This window comes from Cervus canadensis, chromosome 4 (assembly GCF_019320065.1).
Source record: "Cervus canadensis isolate Bull #8, Minnesota chromosome 4, ASM1932006v1, whole genome shotgun sequence".
Taxonomy (NCBI): domain Eukaryota; kingdom Metazoa; phylum Chordata; class Mammalia; order Artiodactyla; family Cervidae; genus Cervus; species Cervus canadensis.
The window spans coordinates 102,387,306-102,400,584 of record NC_057389.1 but is presented as its reverse complement, the minus strand read 5'-3'; the positions used below and the strand labels follow the sequence as shown (position 1 = coordinate 102,400,584).

General features: G+C 53.5%; 1 protein-coding gene across 4 annotated transcripts in view; it reads left to right on the top strand.

The window, feature by feature from the left end:
• The first annotated feature begins 2,451 nt into the window (after window positions 1-2,451).
• Window positions 2,452-13,279, top strand: part of EPS15L1 (epidermal growth factor receptor pathway substrate 15 like 1) — a 105,219-nt gene continuing 94,391 nt past the window's right edge. For all 4 annotated transcript variants that reach the window (XM_043467199.1, XM_043467198.1, XM_043467197.1 and 1 more), the window contains exon 1: window positions 2,452-2,575. In XM_043467199.1, the coding sequence (XP_043323134.1) occupies window positions 2,543-2,575 (33 nt within the window). In that variant the 5' untranslated portion in view covers window positions 2,452-2,542. The remainder of the gene's footprint in view (window positions 2,576-13,279) is intronic.

The following is a 13,279-nucleotide window of genomic DNA, read 5'->3' as shown; positions in this document are numbered from 1 at the left end:
CAAAACGAGGCTGAGTCACGCATGGTCTTGTTTCACTGCTCTTCACACAGTGCTGCCCCATCAGACTATGATGTGATCTGGCCTTGTCTCCAGACCTTCTTGGGCTCAGCTGATAAAGAATCTGCCTGCAATGCGGGAGACCTGGGTTTGATCCCTGGGTTGGGAAGATCCCCTGGAGAAGGGAAAGGCTACCCACTCCAGTATTTTGGCCTGGAGAATTCCATGGACTGTATAGTCCATGGGGTCGCAAAGAGTCGGACACAACTAAGCGACTTTCGCTCTCATTTTCAAGACCCTCTGTCTTGCTCTCTGAGCTCCAGCGTCTCGGTCTCAATATGTTTCTTTGCTCTTCAGCTCCTTTTTGCTTGTGGTGGTTCCAAGCCCCCGCCATCACTGAATGCACCCTCAGACTTCAAGGGTCACACCCTTGGGCTACTCTGTAGCACTTATCACTGTGTCTACTTATCTATTTCCTCACGTGATTTTTTTTTTTCTTTTGGATTTTTTTTTCCCTTCTAGACTTGTGGTTCTCACAATGGTAGGGGCACGGGGGTGGCCTGAGACCAGCAGCTTCAGCACCTCCTGGGGATTTGTATGTTGTTCAGTCGCTGAGTCGTGTCCAACTCTTTTTGACCCCATGGACTGCAGCACCCCAGGCTTCCCTGCCCTCTACTGTCTCCTGGAATTTGCTCAAATTCATGTCCACTGAGTCGGTGATGCCATACTCTGCCACCCCCTTCTCCTTCTTTGCCTTCAGTCTTCCCAGCATCAGGGTCTTTTCCATCAGAGTCTTTGCATCAGGTGGCCAAAGTACTGCAGCATCAGCTTCAGCACCAGTCCTTGCAGTGGCTAATCGGGGTTGATTTCCTTTAGGATGGACTGGTTTGATCTCCTTGCAGCCCAGCAGACTCAGGTCCCACCCAGAGCTATAAATCAGAATCAGAGACCCAGTCTGTTTAGCAGACCTTCTGGGTAGCTCCAGGGTGAGACCCATTTGTGGAGAGCGTGTTGTGTGCCCAGCTCACCAATGGAGCACCTGTGTTCAGTGAACATTTGACTGTGAATAGTTTGTTGGATGAATCACAAAGCACGTTGTGCTCATTTGAGTGGCACAGGGTACATCAAGTTGCTGAAGACCCTGGAGCAGGAAGCTCGTGAGACTTCAGAGTGGAGGAGGTGGACCGGAAGCTGTGCCCTCACCACCTCAGGATTGCTCAACCTTCCAGCTTGACTGCCTAAGAAGTGCCGCTGTCACAAGAAAGACCACAGAAGGGGAACCTGTGCTGAAGAAGCCTGTGTCACTGTGGGCAGTGCCCAGTGGGACCTTCCTTCATCATCCTTTCAGTGGAAATTGGCTAAGGATCAGTGGAAAGAAAGAGTTGTGTTTGATTCTTTTTGACCCCATGGACTGTAGCCCACCAGGCTTCTCTGTCCATGGGATTCTCCAGGCAAGAATACTGGAGTGGGTTGCCATACCCTCCTCCAGGGGATCTTCCTGACCCAGGGATCGAACTCCGTTATTCTGTGTTGAAGGCAGATTGTTTACCGTCTGAGCCACAGATGAGCAGGTGTCCATAGCTAAAAGAAGGCAACACATGTCTCAAGAAATAAATGCCTCTCCAGTAATGGTCCTCCGGCAAACATCAAATGCCTGCCCTGTGCAGGGTACAGTGCAGAGGTAGAACGACAGCAAATACATACTACCATTTCCTCTTTTCAGAAGAGGGGACTAGGGGTGTAGAGAGGCTACTTGCCAAGGTCACACATCAAGAAGGTGGCGGTTGGGAAATAATCTCAGGTGTTGTGGGTGCTGCTGCGGTGCAGAGAGGTGAAAATACTGCAACCCTGTTTAGCTGACACCCATATGACACACACACACACACACACGCACACGCACGCACACACACACACACACACACACACACACACACACACGCCCCTATCCTGGGACAGGGTGCCTTGTTGGGAAGGGTGGTATACACATACACACACACACACACACACACACACACACACAGGGCCCTTTGTTGGGAAGGGTGGTGTACACACACACACACAGACCCCTATCCTAGGAACAGTTGTTGGGAAGGGTGGTGTGTACACACACACACACATAGACACACACACCCTATCCTAGGAACTGGGCGCCTTGTTGGGAAGCGTGAGGATCCTTTTTGCCAGGCGCACGGGAATGGGAACGGCATCCCTTGCAGAGGGCCCAGAATCGCCAGGGACCTGGAGAGCTAAGGGACCTTGGCACAAGAACGGAGAAATCCTGGAAGACATGGTGAAGGAATGCAGGAGGAATTCTGCAAAGGTCCCGGATCCGCGCACCTCCCAGGCCCCGCCCCTCTCGGCTGGGGCTTGGCGCGCGCGGCCCCGCCCTCGACCCCGCCCCTTCAGCTTAGCGGATCGTGCACCGCCCCGCTTTGGCCCCGCCCTCCCCTGGGCTCGGCTGCGCGCGCACCGCCCCTCGCACCAGTGCGCGCGCGCGGCCCCGCCCCATTCCCCGCCGGCGCTGGGAGCCCGAGTCCGCGGGAAGATGGCGGCCCCGCTCATCCCCCTTTCCCAGCAGGTACGGGCCAGACGGGCGAGGGTGCGGCGTCGCCGTGCGGGGCGCGAGGCGGGTGCTGCGGGGAGGCCTAGGCGTGGGGAGGCCCAGCAGGGTGACGGCGGCTCGCGCTGAGGGTCCCCGGAGGAGAGCGGGCGAGTGGGCGGGCGGTCCTGAAGGTGACAGGCCGGTCCGGCCCGCGGCCTCCCGCACCCTGGCGACCCTCTGCGGGCGGCAACCCCGCAGGCAGGGCCGCATCGCGTGTCGGCTCCGTCCGGCGCCCGGTATTCTCCGCAGCTTCCATGCCGGGTGATGCATGGTAGCATTCGGCTGCCTCCCGGTGAGGTGGGCGAGGGGCACGAGCATTTTTGCGGGTGCGGCGGCCCCACGGGTCTTTGTCTCCTGTCGGGTCCCAGCGCCGGGGCGGCCAGCATTTCCGCCGCGGTGGAGGGCAGAGCCCCCCCGGAGCCGGGACCCACCAGCATTGCGACCCCGGACTCGTCTCGTCCCTTGGGAGCCCCTTCCGGCACCCCTGCGCTGTGAAAGGGAGTTGGGGGTCTCAAGTCTCCGGACTCCTTGCTGTGCCTCAGATCAGCCTGATGCTCTTACCGAGGGGCGACACAGACCTGAAGTGAGAGCCGTGCACAGGCAGCCCTGCCTTCTGGGAGGCACGTTCATTCATTTACCCATCCTTCAAATGTGCATAGGGCCAGGTGCTGGGAGCGCAGCAGTCACCCAGACTAACAAGGTCGCTGCTCTCCTGGAGGTGACACACTCGTGGGACCTAGAAAGTACCCATGTCCTGCTGATAACAGCTGCCCTTATTTGCTGAATTTCTGTGTCGTACCAGGCACCAAATTTTATGCAGTTTGCCAGAATGATCTAGCACAGCGTTGGGATTCAGAGTGAGGACACAGGGTTACATTATCACGTGTTCAGATCTTGGCTCTGGGTCTTACTTCTCTGGGTGTCCTTGGATGACGCCCTTATCTTCTCCATGCCTCAGTCACCTTATTTGGAAAATGGGAATATTAAAAAAGTATTGGGATCAGGTGAAGATTAAGCATGTCAAGCGCTTACAGCAATGCTTGGCATATTGATATCACTCAGTGATCGTGTAATTAGGACCATTATTTCCTTCTCTGGCAGATTGGGACATTTGGAAGTAGAGATGACAGCAGTGAGAATGCCCAACCCCAGAAGAGCTCTTAGGCAGATTATCATGACTGGTCAGCTGATCCATGGAGAGAGATGGTGCCTACTTGCTAGATATTGCCAGAACTAGCCAATTTGTAACACTGTCACTAAATTCAAAGCACTGGAGACCTGTGGTTATTAATTAACAGATATGAAAGTGCTCTGTAAACTATTAAGTTCCCTGCAGATGTTGCATATTATTATTAATGGCCAGTCGCTGCATTTTAGGGTATGGGGGGGTGAAACACCCATAGGCTCATTTAATGATGAAGCGCCTCTGGTTTTTAAAGCTTCCGATCCAAATGACACTTGCCTTAATTTGCACTTTGATGACAGTAGCTAATGTTAATTGAGTGCTTTAGAGTTTATTAAATAATTTCTAACTTGTGCTTATCCACACAACAGAGAGGGGATTCTTTACCGATGAAGGATTAGCTTTAGAGAATGGCAGTGGTTTTTAGAGAAAGGCTGCTGTGAGGTCAGGTGTGAAAACCTGAATCAGGTCATGTGATTCACCTGCTTAGAATCCTTTAGACTAAAGTCCCAATCCACCCCCTCGCCCCCGCAACACCGCCACCTCGCCACCGCCCTGCAGGAATCCCTGGTGGCCAGGTACCTGTCAGCCTCTCCTGCCTCTTCCCCACTCTGGCACCCACATTGCAGCCCTTCTTGTGGCTTTTCTCCTCCCATAGCCTGAGCTCTGTCTGTCCTCCCGGTGTCCTGCAGGCTGTTCCTCCTTCCTGAAGCGTCCATCCCTGTTTCTTCCCTTGATGCTGCCAGAGCCTGGCTCCCTTCAGGTGGCAGCTCACGTGTTGTTCTGAGAGGCCTTCGCTGCTTACCTGTCCTAAGTAGCCCCCTCGCGCAGCAGTGTGCTGCCCTGACACCACCCATCGGCACCAGCCGTGGTCCACAGACGTCTGTGGGTCTCTCTGCTGTGTCCCCATTCGACCAGGCGCAGGCCTCTTGCTCAGCGCCCCTGACTGTGCTCAGCACCCAGGGGGTGTTAGGTAAACCCGTGAAGCAAGGACCGAGGAGTTACACCACCCAGCACCCTTCACGGGTGGCCTTTCTTCTCTCCATCTGGCCAGGGATCTGGGCCTTGGGGGTAGGGAGCTCCACCGAGTGGATCCCCTGGTCTCTGACAAGTTCAGGTCATTCATTGGCTGGTGTGCTTTTTCCTGTTTCTTTCTCTGTACATTTGTTGAATAATGCCATGGCCAGACTTTCTTCCTTGGATAATCTTGTCAACTGTTGACACTTGTTAAGTGAAGCGCTGCACCACGGATTCCTGTCGACCCAGATCTACCAGCCGCTTCCAGTCTAGCTGAGGGCCTCCCAAAAGTTCACGATTATTACTGGGGAAGCATGGGTATGATTCCAGGGTAGTTTCTGTTTGGGGGCAGTAGGGGAGCCCCCTCTGGATCAGGAGGCCGTGAGCTGGCTGGATTGAGGTGTAGGGCAGCATTGGAATGTGAATAGCCAGTTGAAGGTGAGTGAAGCTAGTAGCCAGTGAGTTTGTGGAGGGTGGGGTGTTTTTCCTCTGCCTCCAGCCCTGTCTGGGTTTTTCTTATCAGCCTCATTCCTGCTCTGCTCCCTACTCAGCTGTATCTGTGATGTCCTCGCCCCATATAGTCTCTGCTGACCCTGAATATAAATCTTGTCAATTTGAAGAGTGGATAGTTCTCCCTTTAACGGTGATTTTTTTTTTTCCCTCCGTCAACATCTCATTGATTTTTCTTTCTCCCATGCCCCCCTCTACCTCTCCTCTTGCAGCCTGCCCAGAAGTGCACCTGTGTTTCTTACCCTCTTTGTCCCAGGTGCTCTTGTAGTTTACCGGCTGCCTTGCTGACCTTAACCTGAGTGGCCTATCTTTGGGGCTGGTCCTCCTCGAGCCCTGCAACACTTGTCAGCCACTGTAGCCCGCCCTCAGCCTTTACCGTCTTCTCTCCTGCTTGCATCCTTTCTTTCTGTGTGTTCCCGCCTCTGGTGCAGAGCACTCTAACCTCCTCTCCCACCCCAGACTCCCTGGCCAGAGCCTCATGCCGCGACCTCCTGTCGAATGCTGTCTGCCCCAGAGGCCTCTTTGGTGTGATCTCCGCTCAGCTCCACTGGGAGTTCTCCCCCGTGTACCTTCTGTGGGTCCCTTACGTGGCCCCCAGACCGAAGGAGCAGTGGTAACGGGAGGAGAGCATTGGGCCCAGTGGTAATGAGTCTGCTCAGCGCTCACGGAGTTCCTTCTTCCTTCCTTTCCTCTTTGTCATGAGTTTCTTTTTAAAAAATATTTATTTTTATTTTGCTTATTTTGGGCTGTGCCGGTGTCTGTTGCTGCACGCAGCTTCCTTTAGTTGTGGTCCGCAGGCTTCTCATTGCGGTGGCTTCTCTTGCCATGGAGCACAGGCTCTAGACATGAGGGCTGAGTGGTTGTGGCTTGCAGGCTCCAGAGCACAGGCTTGGTCGTTGTGGCACACAGCTTGGTCGCTCCTCACTTCTTGTTAATGCGTGCCACTCTTCCGAGGAGCTTTTATTCCCATTTTACAAACGGGAAACGGAGACTCAGAGAGATGAAGTGTTAATAACTCGCTGAAGTGCCATTGCTGCTGAGTGCAGAGATGGAGCTAAACCCACTTGTGTCTGCCTGCAGAGCCCTGCAGTTTCTGCTCTTCCAGGCGGCCCACTGGGAGCCCCGCCCACAGCATCACCCAGCAGATGTGTCTGGAGTGAAGGCTCAGGGCTTGGGACCCTTGTTTGTCCTTTCCTCCCTTGTTTCTCCCTCCAAAGTAATCGCTAGTTTCTTTATCTCACTCAGATGCTAATGCGGTATAACTTGGGGGTGGATGGGGTAGAGAGTCAGGCTTTAGAGTAAACCTGGCCCACCCTGTAAGATCCAGAGATCCCGGCTGTCTCTGTCTTAGTGACCCACATCAACCTGGTTTTTGTTGACTATGTGGCTCCCAGTCACGCAAAGAACATGTAAGTTTTGTCTCTTCTGCCCCAGCTTTGAGCTTTAAAACAACTTTTTCCACGCCTGGTTCTTAATCCCGATCAGCTGATGGGGGAAGTGAGTGAGCATCTTTGATCAGATGTACCGAATAGAGGGTTTTTCCTTTAGTCATGTGTGGATGTGAGACTTGGACTATAAAGAAAGCTGAATGCCAAAGAATTGATGCTTTTGAACTGTGGTGTTGGAGAAGACTCTGGAGAGTCCCTTGGACTGCAAGGATACCCAACCAGTCCATCCTAAAGGAGATCAGTCCTGGGTGTTCATTGGAAGGACTGAGGCTGAAGCTGAAACTCCAGTACTCTGGCCACCTGCTGCGAAGAACTGACTCATTTGAAAAGCCCCTGATGCTGGGAAAGATTGAAAGGCAGGAGGAGAAGGGGACGACAGAGGATGAGATGGTTGGATGACAACACCGACTTAATGGACATGAGTTTGAGTAAACTCCGGGAGTTGGTGATGGACAGGGAGGCCTGGCGTGCTGCAGTCCATGGGGTCGCTAAGAGTCGGACACGACTGAGCAATTGAACTGAACTGAATAGAGTGGTCTTCCCAGGTGGCGCTAGTGGTAAGGAACCTGCCTGCCAATGCAGGAGACATAAGAGACATGGGTTCGATCCCTGGGTTGGGAAGATCCCCTGGAGAAGGGCATGGCAACCCATTCCAGTATTCTTGCCTGGAGAATCCTATAGACGGGGGAGCCTGGTGGGCTGTGGTCCATAGTGTTGCAAACAGGCAGATGTGACTGAAGTGACCTAGCACGCACGCACCGGATGGAGTGTCCACTCTCTGGTGCCTCAGGCTGTGCCAACAGACCCAGTCAGCTCCCAGATGAGAGGCACCTCGTGAACCGCACTCCAAGGAGGGGTCTTGGGTTCCCTCCGCCTGACCTGACCTGAGCAGCCGGCACTCACTCAGAAAGCTGCTTGATATTCTTCCATGGGACGGTGCTCGCAGGGTCCCATTATCCTTTGAAGCCCCATCAGGGTGCCTGTTTTTCCATGTTCGGGTATTCTTTCAGTGACCTTAGTTGTGCAGTACTTTCTGTACCTCAGTTTCCCCATCTGCAGATTGGGAATACTCCTCTACTTGTTCTGTCGGCTTCACGATAGTGGAGTGTCAGGATCCCTCAGAGTGGTAGATGTGTGCGCAGTGTGCCTCCATTGTGTTGTTCGTTCAAGTGTTTTTACTGGGCATCTTCTCTGGGCAGGTGCTTTCCGGGCAGCAGGTTATGCCTGTGACCCTGAAGACCCCCCTGCCTCAGGGAGCGGAGGTTCTAAGGAGGGGCCTGTCGTTGACCTTTAGTCACTAAGTTGTGTCCGCCTCTTTGCCACCCCATGGACCGTGGCTCCTCTGTCCATGGGATTTCCCAGGCAAGAATACTGGAGCAGGTTACTGTCTGCTTTTCCAGGGGCATCTTCCCGACCCAGGGATCAAACCTGCATGTCTTGCATTGCCAGGTGGATTCTTTACCACTGAGCCACTTGGGAAGCACGGACATGCAGAAATGCACAGACATGTTCACAGTGAAGCGATGCCATCTGCACTCTGAAAAGTATAAAGCTGGGGAGGGCGGTCAGCTGTGGAGGTCTGGGAAGGCCTGGAGTCCATGCAGCCTCCCAAGGACTGAGCAGGACAGGCATTTGGTTGGCTCAGATCGTTCTCCCAGTCGGTCTCCTCCTTGGCTTTATAAAGTGGTAAACGGGGCCCAGAGACCTTGTGTTATTTGCCAAAGGTCGCACCCAGCAAGCTTATGCCGATATGGCTCTTCTGACCATCTCCCTGGGCTCTTCGTTGCTCTGTAGTTTCCTGTCTTGGAGTTTGTTTGTATTTTGAAGCTGCCAAACGTTACAATAGTGTGAAGTCTCATCTGTTTTTAAACAGTGTTCATGCTGCTTCATCATTGGGTTCTGCAGAGTCTAGTGAGGAGAAAATCACTTGGTTATGTTTTTATCGATTTATTTTTGGCTGCGCTGGGTCTTCGTTGCTGCACGGGCTCTTCTCTAGTTGCAGAAAGTGGAGGCTACTTTCTTGATGCGCAGCATGGACTTTAGGGTGTGGACTTCAGTAGTTGGCGGTACGTGGATTCAATAGTTGCAGCTCCCGGGCTTACTTGCTCCATAGCATGTGGAATCTTCCCCAATCAAGGATCGAGCCTGTGTCGGAGATGCTTTATCACTGAGCCTCCAGGGAAGCCCTACATTTTAATTTTATTGTTTTAATCTTGTCTCAGTGGAAGGGGGAGGGGGTGGGGGAGATGCAAAAACCTCCTCATTATCTTTATGAGGGGACAGCAAGTTTCCCTGCTGGCGTGGCTCCTCAGTGCTTCCAGAGGCTGACGAGGAATGAGCGGGCCTCGCCCAGCCCAGAGGGAGCTCGGACTCTGCTCAGGCCAGGGCGGCTCAGGTCCAAGCTGGAGGAGGGGCGGCTGACTTGCTTGGGTGTGTTGGAGACAGCTGCGCGGACAGGGCCGTGGGGATCCTGGGAGGGGAGATAGGCATGCCTTTCTGACAGAGGCAGGACAGAATGAGGTGAAGCCGAGAAACTGGAGCTCCAGCTCACAGGGCTGTCGTGGCTGGGACTTTGGGGTACATGTCCTGCTTTTAACTAGGGTGACTTAGGGTTGGAGGGAAGAAGGTGGCTTGGTAAAACGGGACACAGGAGTCTGTGCCTGGCCTACAAATCAGCCTGAGACAAAAGGGCCTGACGGGTGTCCGCTCGCCCAGAGAGGGGCTGACGCAGACGCGGGGGAGGAAGGGAGATGTGCTGGCTCACAGGCCCCATGGCTGCTCCTGCGTGCAGGCCCGCCACGGCCATCCCGGTTCTTACTGCCACTCGCTAATGGGGGGAAGCAGAGGTTACAGATGACCACAGACAGCCATCTTCGCAAACAGCCATCTCCTTGGATTGCCACTCGCTCTGCCTGCTGGGTGGGATTCCTACAGTGTTTGGTCGTAGGATTTACTGGCTGTGTTCTGGCCTGGCTGACACAGAGTCGGTTCTCCTTTTGTGCACGCTGGCTGAAAGCAGGGGATGGTGGTGCCTGGCCTCCACTGTCTGTGGACTGGATCGGGGCCCCTGCCCTGCCCCGCCCCACCCTGGGCACCCCTGTAGCCTGCCCCTCCCAGACCTGTCGCTCTGCCCTGCAGCCCCCAGGCCCTGCTTTCAGTAGCTTGCCCCAGGGCCTTTGCACATGCTTCTTATGGCCTTGCTGGAGTGTCCTTTTCTCTCTTCAGCTCTGGGTAATCCCATCTGCTCTTCATATCTCAGCTAGCACATCGCTACCCTGACAGACTGGCCCAGCTTTTCTGTACTGCCTTAGGGGAGATCTTGTACTTTTCTACATACCAGTTTGTAATTTTGTGCTGGTGGGAGTCTTCGATTGATGGAGTTTCTTCCCCACTGCGTGGACTGTGTCTACGAAGGCATGGACTGTGCTGGTTTTAATTTGTCCTTGGGTGTGCTTCCCCGATGGTTCACTGGTAAAGAATCTGCCTGCGATATAGGAGCCATGGGTTTGATCCCTGGGTCAGGAAGGTGGCCTGGAGAAGGAAATAGCAACCCACTTTGGTATTCTTGCCTGGGAAATCCCGTAGACAGGGGTGCCTGGTGGGCTACAGTCCATGGGGTTGCATGAATCGGATACGACTTAGTGACTGAACATCAGCTTTAGGTGCTGGTAATCATCTGTTGAGCTAAAGGGTGACTGGTTGGGCAAGTCCACTTTATAAGAGAGAGTTAGGCTCTCTGGCAGTTCTTGAGGAGTGAAGCGACAGGCATAGATTGTCTGTCTGCTTCTCCAGGGAATGGCCAGAGTTGGTACTAGCTCGGAGACATCTGCTGTGATGGGCCCTGCGGTGACACAGAGCAGTCTGGCTGGAGAGGGCCGGAGGGCAGAAGGGCTGGTGGTCAAAGGAGTGTGTGGATTGGCTGCTCAAACGGGGTCCTCCGAGGGCGCGTGGAAAGCAGCTGTGGTGTGGGCAGGCAGCAGGACCAGACGGGCCTTCCTGGGAGCCGGTGGGTGGCGCCAGGCGGTGGCTGTCTCCACTGAGACCAGACCGTATTTACCTTTGCAGCAGTCGTCCAGGCCGGGCTAGACTCCACACAGAGATGCAGCCCGTCCCCTGGGGACACCCCCATGATGTTTACCGAGCACTTAACTAAGTGTGCTGGCTCAGGCCCAAGATGAATAAAGCCAAGCTCCCGCCCTTCAGACAGCTGAACTGGGGCCGGGCTCCCAGACGATCAGAGGTCTCGTGGAGGTCAGGTGGCAGCCGGCAGAGGTGGAGTGAATGGCCTCCACTGGGCGGGAAGTGAGGAGAGGGGAAGAGCGGACCTGCCTCTCCCCTCTCCCACCCCTTGCGGCCAGTCAGAGCCCTGGTTCCTGGACTCTGGTCACCCGGGTCCCCCAGAGCGGTGCTGGGGAGAGATTTGGGGCACAGGTCTTGCGTGGAAGTAAGGGGGTATGGCTGGACACCCCTTTGTGCCCCTTCACCACTGATTCCTTGTCAGGGAGGTGTCATCGCCATCATCCCTATGCTTATTGATTCATCGCTTTTAATATTTATTTATTTATTTGGCTGAGCTGGGTCTTAGTTACGGCATGCACTGTCTTTAGCTGTGGCGTGTGAACTCCCAGTTGCGGCAGGTGGTATCTAGTTCCCTCACCAGGGATCGAACCCTGGCCCTCTGCACTGGGTGTGCAGAGTCTTAGCCACTGGACCACCAGGCAAGTCCGAGGATGGGCTTTTCAGTTTTACGTTTCCAGTGGAAACAAAACTGTTCTTCCAGGCTGTTTTTAAAGAGGAAAGATTGAACAAGAAAACAGCTTGACAATGAGGCTCTCTTTTGGAGACAGTATAACCATTAGGACTCTGAAGTTTTGGGGCTGGGACCAGCCTCTAAGTCGCCCCACACCCGAGAGACAGCCGTGTTGGAGGTCCCAGAACCTGATTGACTTCGGTGTGTGTGATTACAAATGTTTCTCCCTTTGGATGGTTTCTTTGATAAGGGTTAGAACGGCTTCTGTGCCCTCAGCACACTCCTGTGTCCATTTTGAACATGAAAAAAATATTTATTTGGCTGTGCTGAGTCTTAGTTGCAGGATCTTTAGTTGCAGCACATGGGATCTAATTCCCTGACCAGGGATCAAACCCAGGCCCCCTGCATTGGGAGTGTGGAATCTTAGCCACTGGACCACCAGGGAATACTCCCCATTTTGAACACTCTCTATGCAGAAGGGGGGCTCCCCAGTGGATGAGCCGACACCCACGATGCTGAGTGAGTTGGGCAAGCCTGTGGGTCACTCTGGTGCTCACACATCAGGCCGTGGAATCAGCAGCTTTTTCCACCAAGGTTCTAGTATTGGCTTTCTACTTTTTGATTTTATTCTGTTGCCTTCTTGCCACTAGAAAATATTCTTTCATTCACAGTCCTGTATGTGGGTTTTTGTTGGTATGTACTTAGCATACTGTGGGCTTTCCTGGTGGCTCAAACGGTAAAGAATCTGCCTGCAATGCAGGAGACCTGGGTTCATTCCCTGGGTTGGGAAGGCCCCCTGGGAAGGTCATGGCAACCCACTCCAGTATTCTTGCCTGGAGAATTCCATGGACAGAGGAGCCTGGTGGGCTGCAGTCCATGGGGTTGTGAAGAAATCAGACATGACTGAGCAACTTTGTTTCTTTCTTTCTTTAGCCCACTATGTGTGAGATTATATGTGAAATAAAAATGAACCACAGAAACTAAGAGAACTGAAAGACTGTTCTGTCCTGGTGTTGAGAGAGAAAACGAGAGTGATGTGTACCATCGTGTAGCCAGCACTTGGTGAAATATTTTACTGTTTGCTGAAAAGATCGTTCGGCATGGCCAGCTGCAACATGGTTTGATGTCGCAGCACACGTCCTAACAGCTTTGTCTGACTTCTATCCCAACAGTTCTTTGTAGATAAAACCTGGTCTTCTGTCTCGGTGACAATAATAAAAGCCACCATGATGATAGATCTTGTAAGTGCTTCCCTTTGCAGAGTGTGCTTTATCTACGTTTTCTCACTTGATAGAGGAGCAGATGTCTTACAGATGGGGAAACTGAGGCCCCGAGAGGCTTCAAGCTCGTCTTCACTTTGCCACCTCCAAGTGGGAGCCTTGTCTGCCGGAGGGCTGACCACCTTCCACCCATCTCAGCCCCTCCCTTCCAAGGCCAATCTAAATCTCACCCATCCCACGAACAACCTTTTTCTGACCCACCTGTTGTGGGTGGGGCTCATAACATGTGAGTGTGAAACTCCATCCTCGAAGAAGTGAAATGTAGGGAAGGGGGCCCAATCAGTATAGTAGTCTTAACATAAATTAGGCTTGAAGAAGTGTCTCTTTTATAAATTTGGGGCTACGTAAGCGTGGAAGAGAGGCGCTCACTTCAGTGGGGAATTCGCACTACTTCTTAGAGCCGGAGATTTGATACGGGGGATGGAAGGTAATTGGCTTTCAGCAGGCAGACACACACAGCCACATGCCCCACTAGGGGTGATCTGTGCTCAG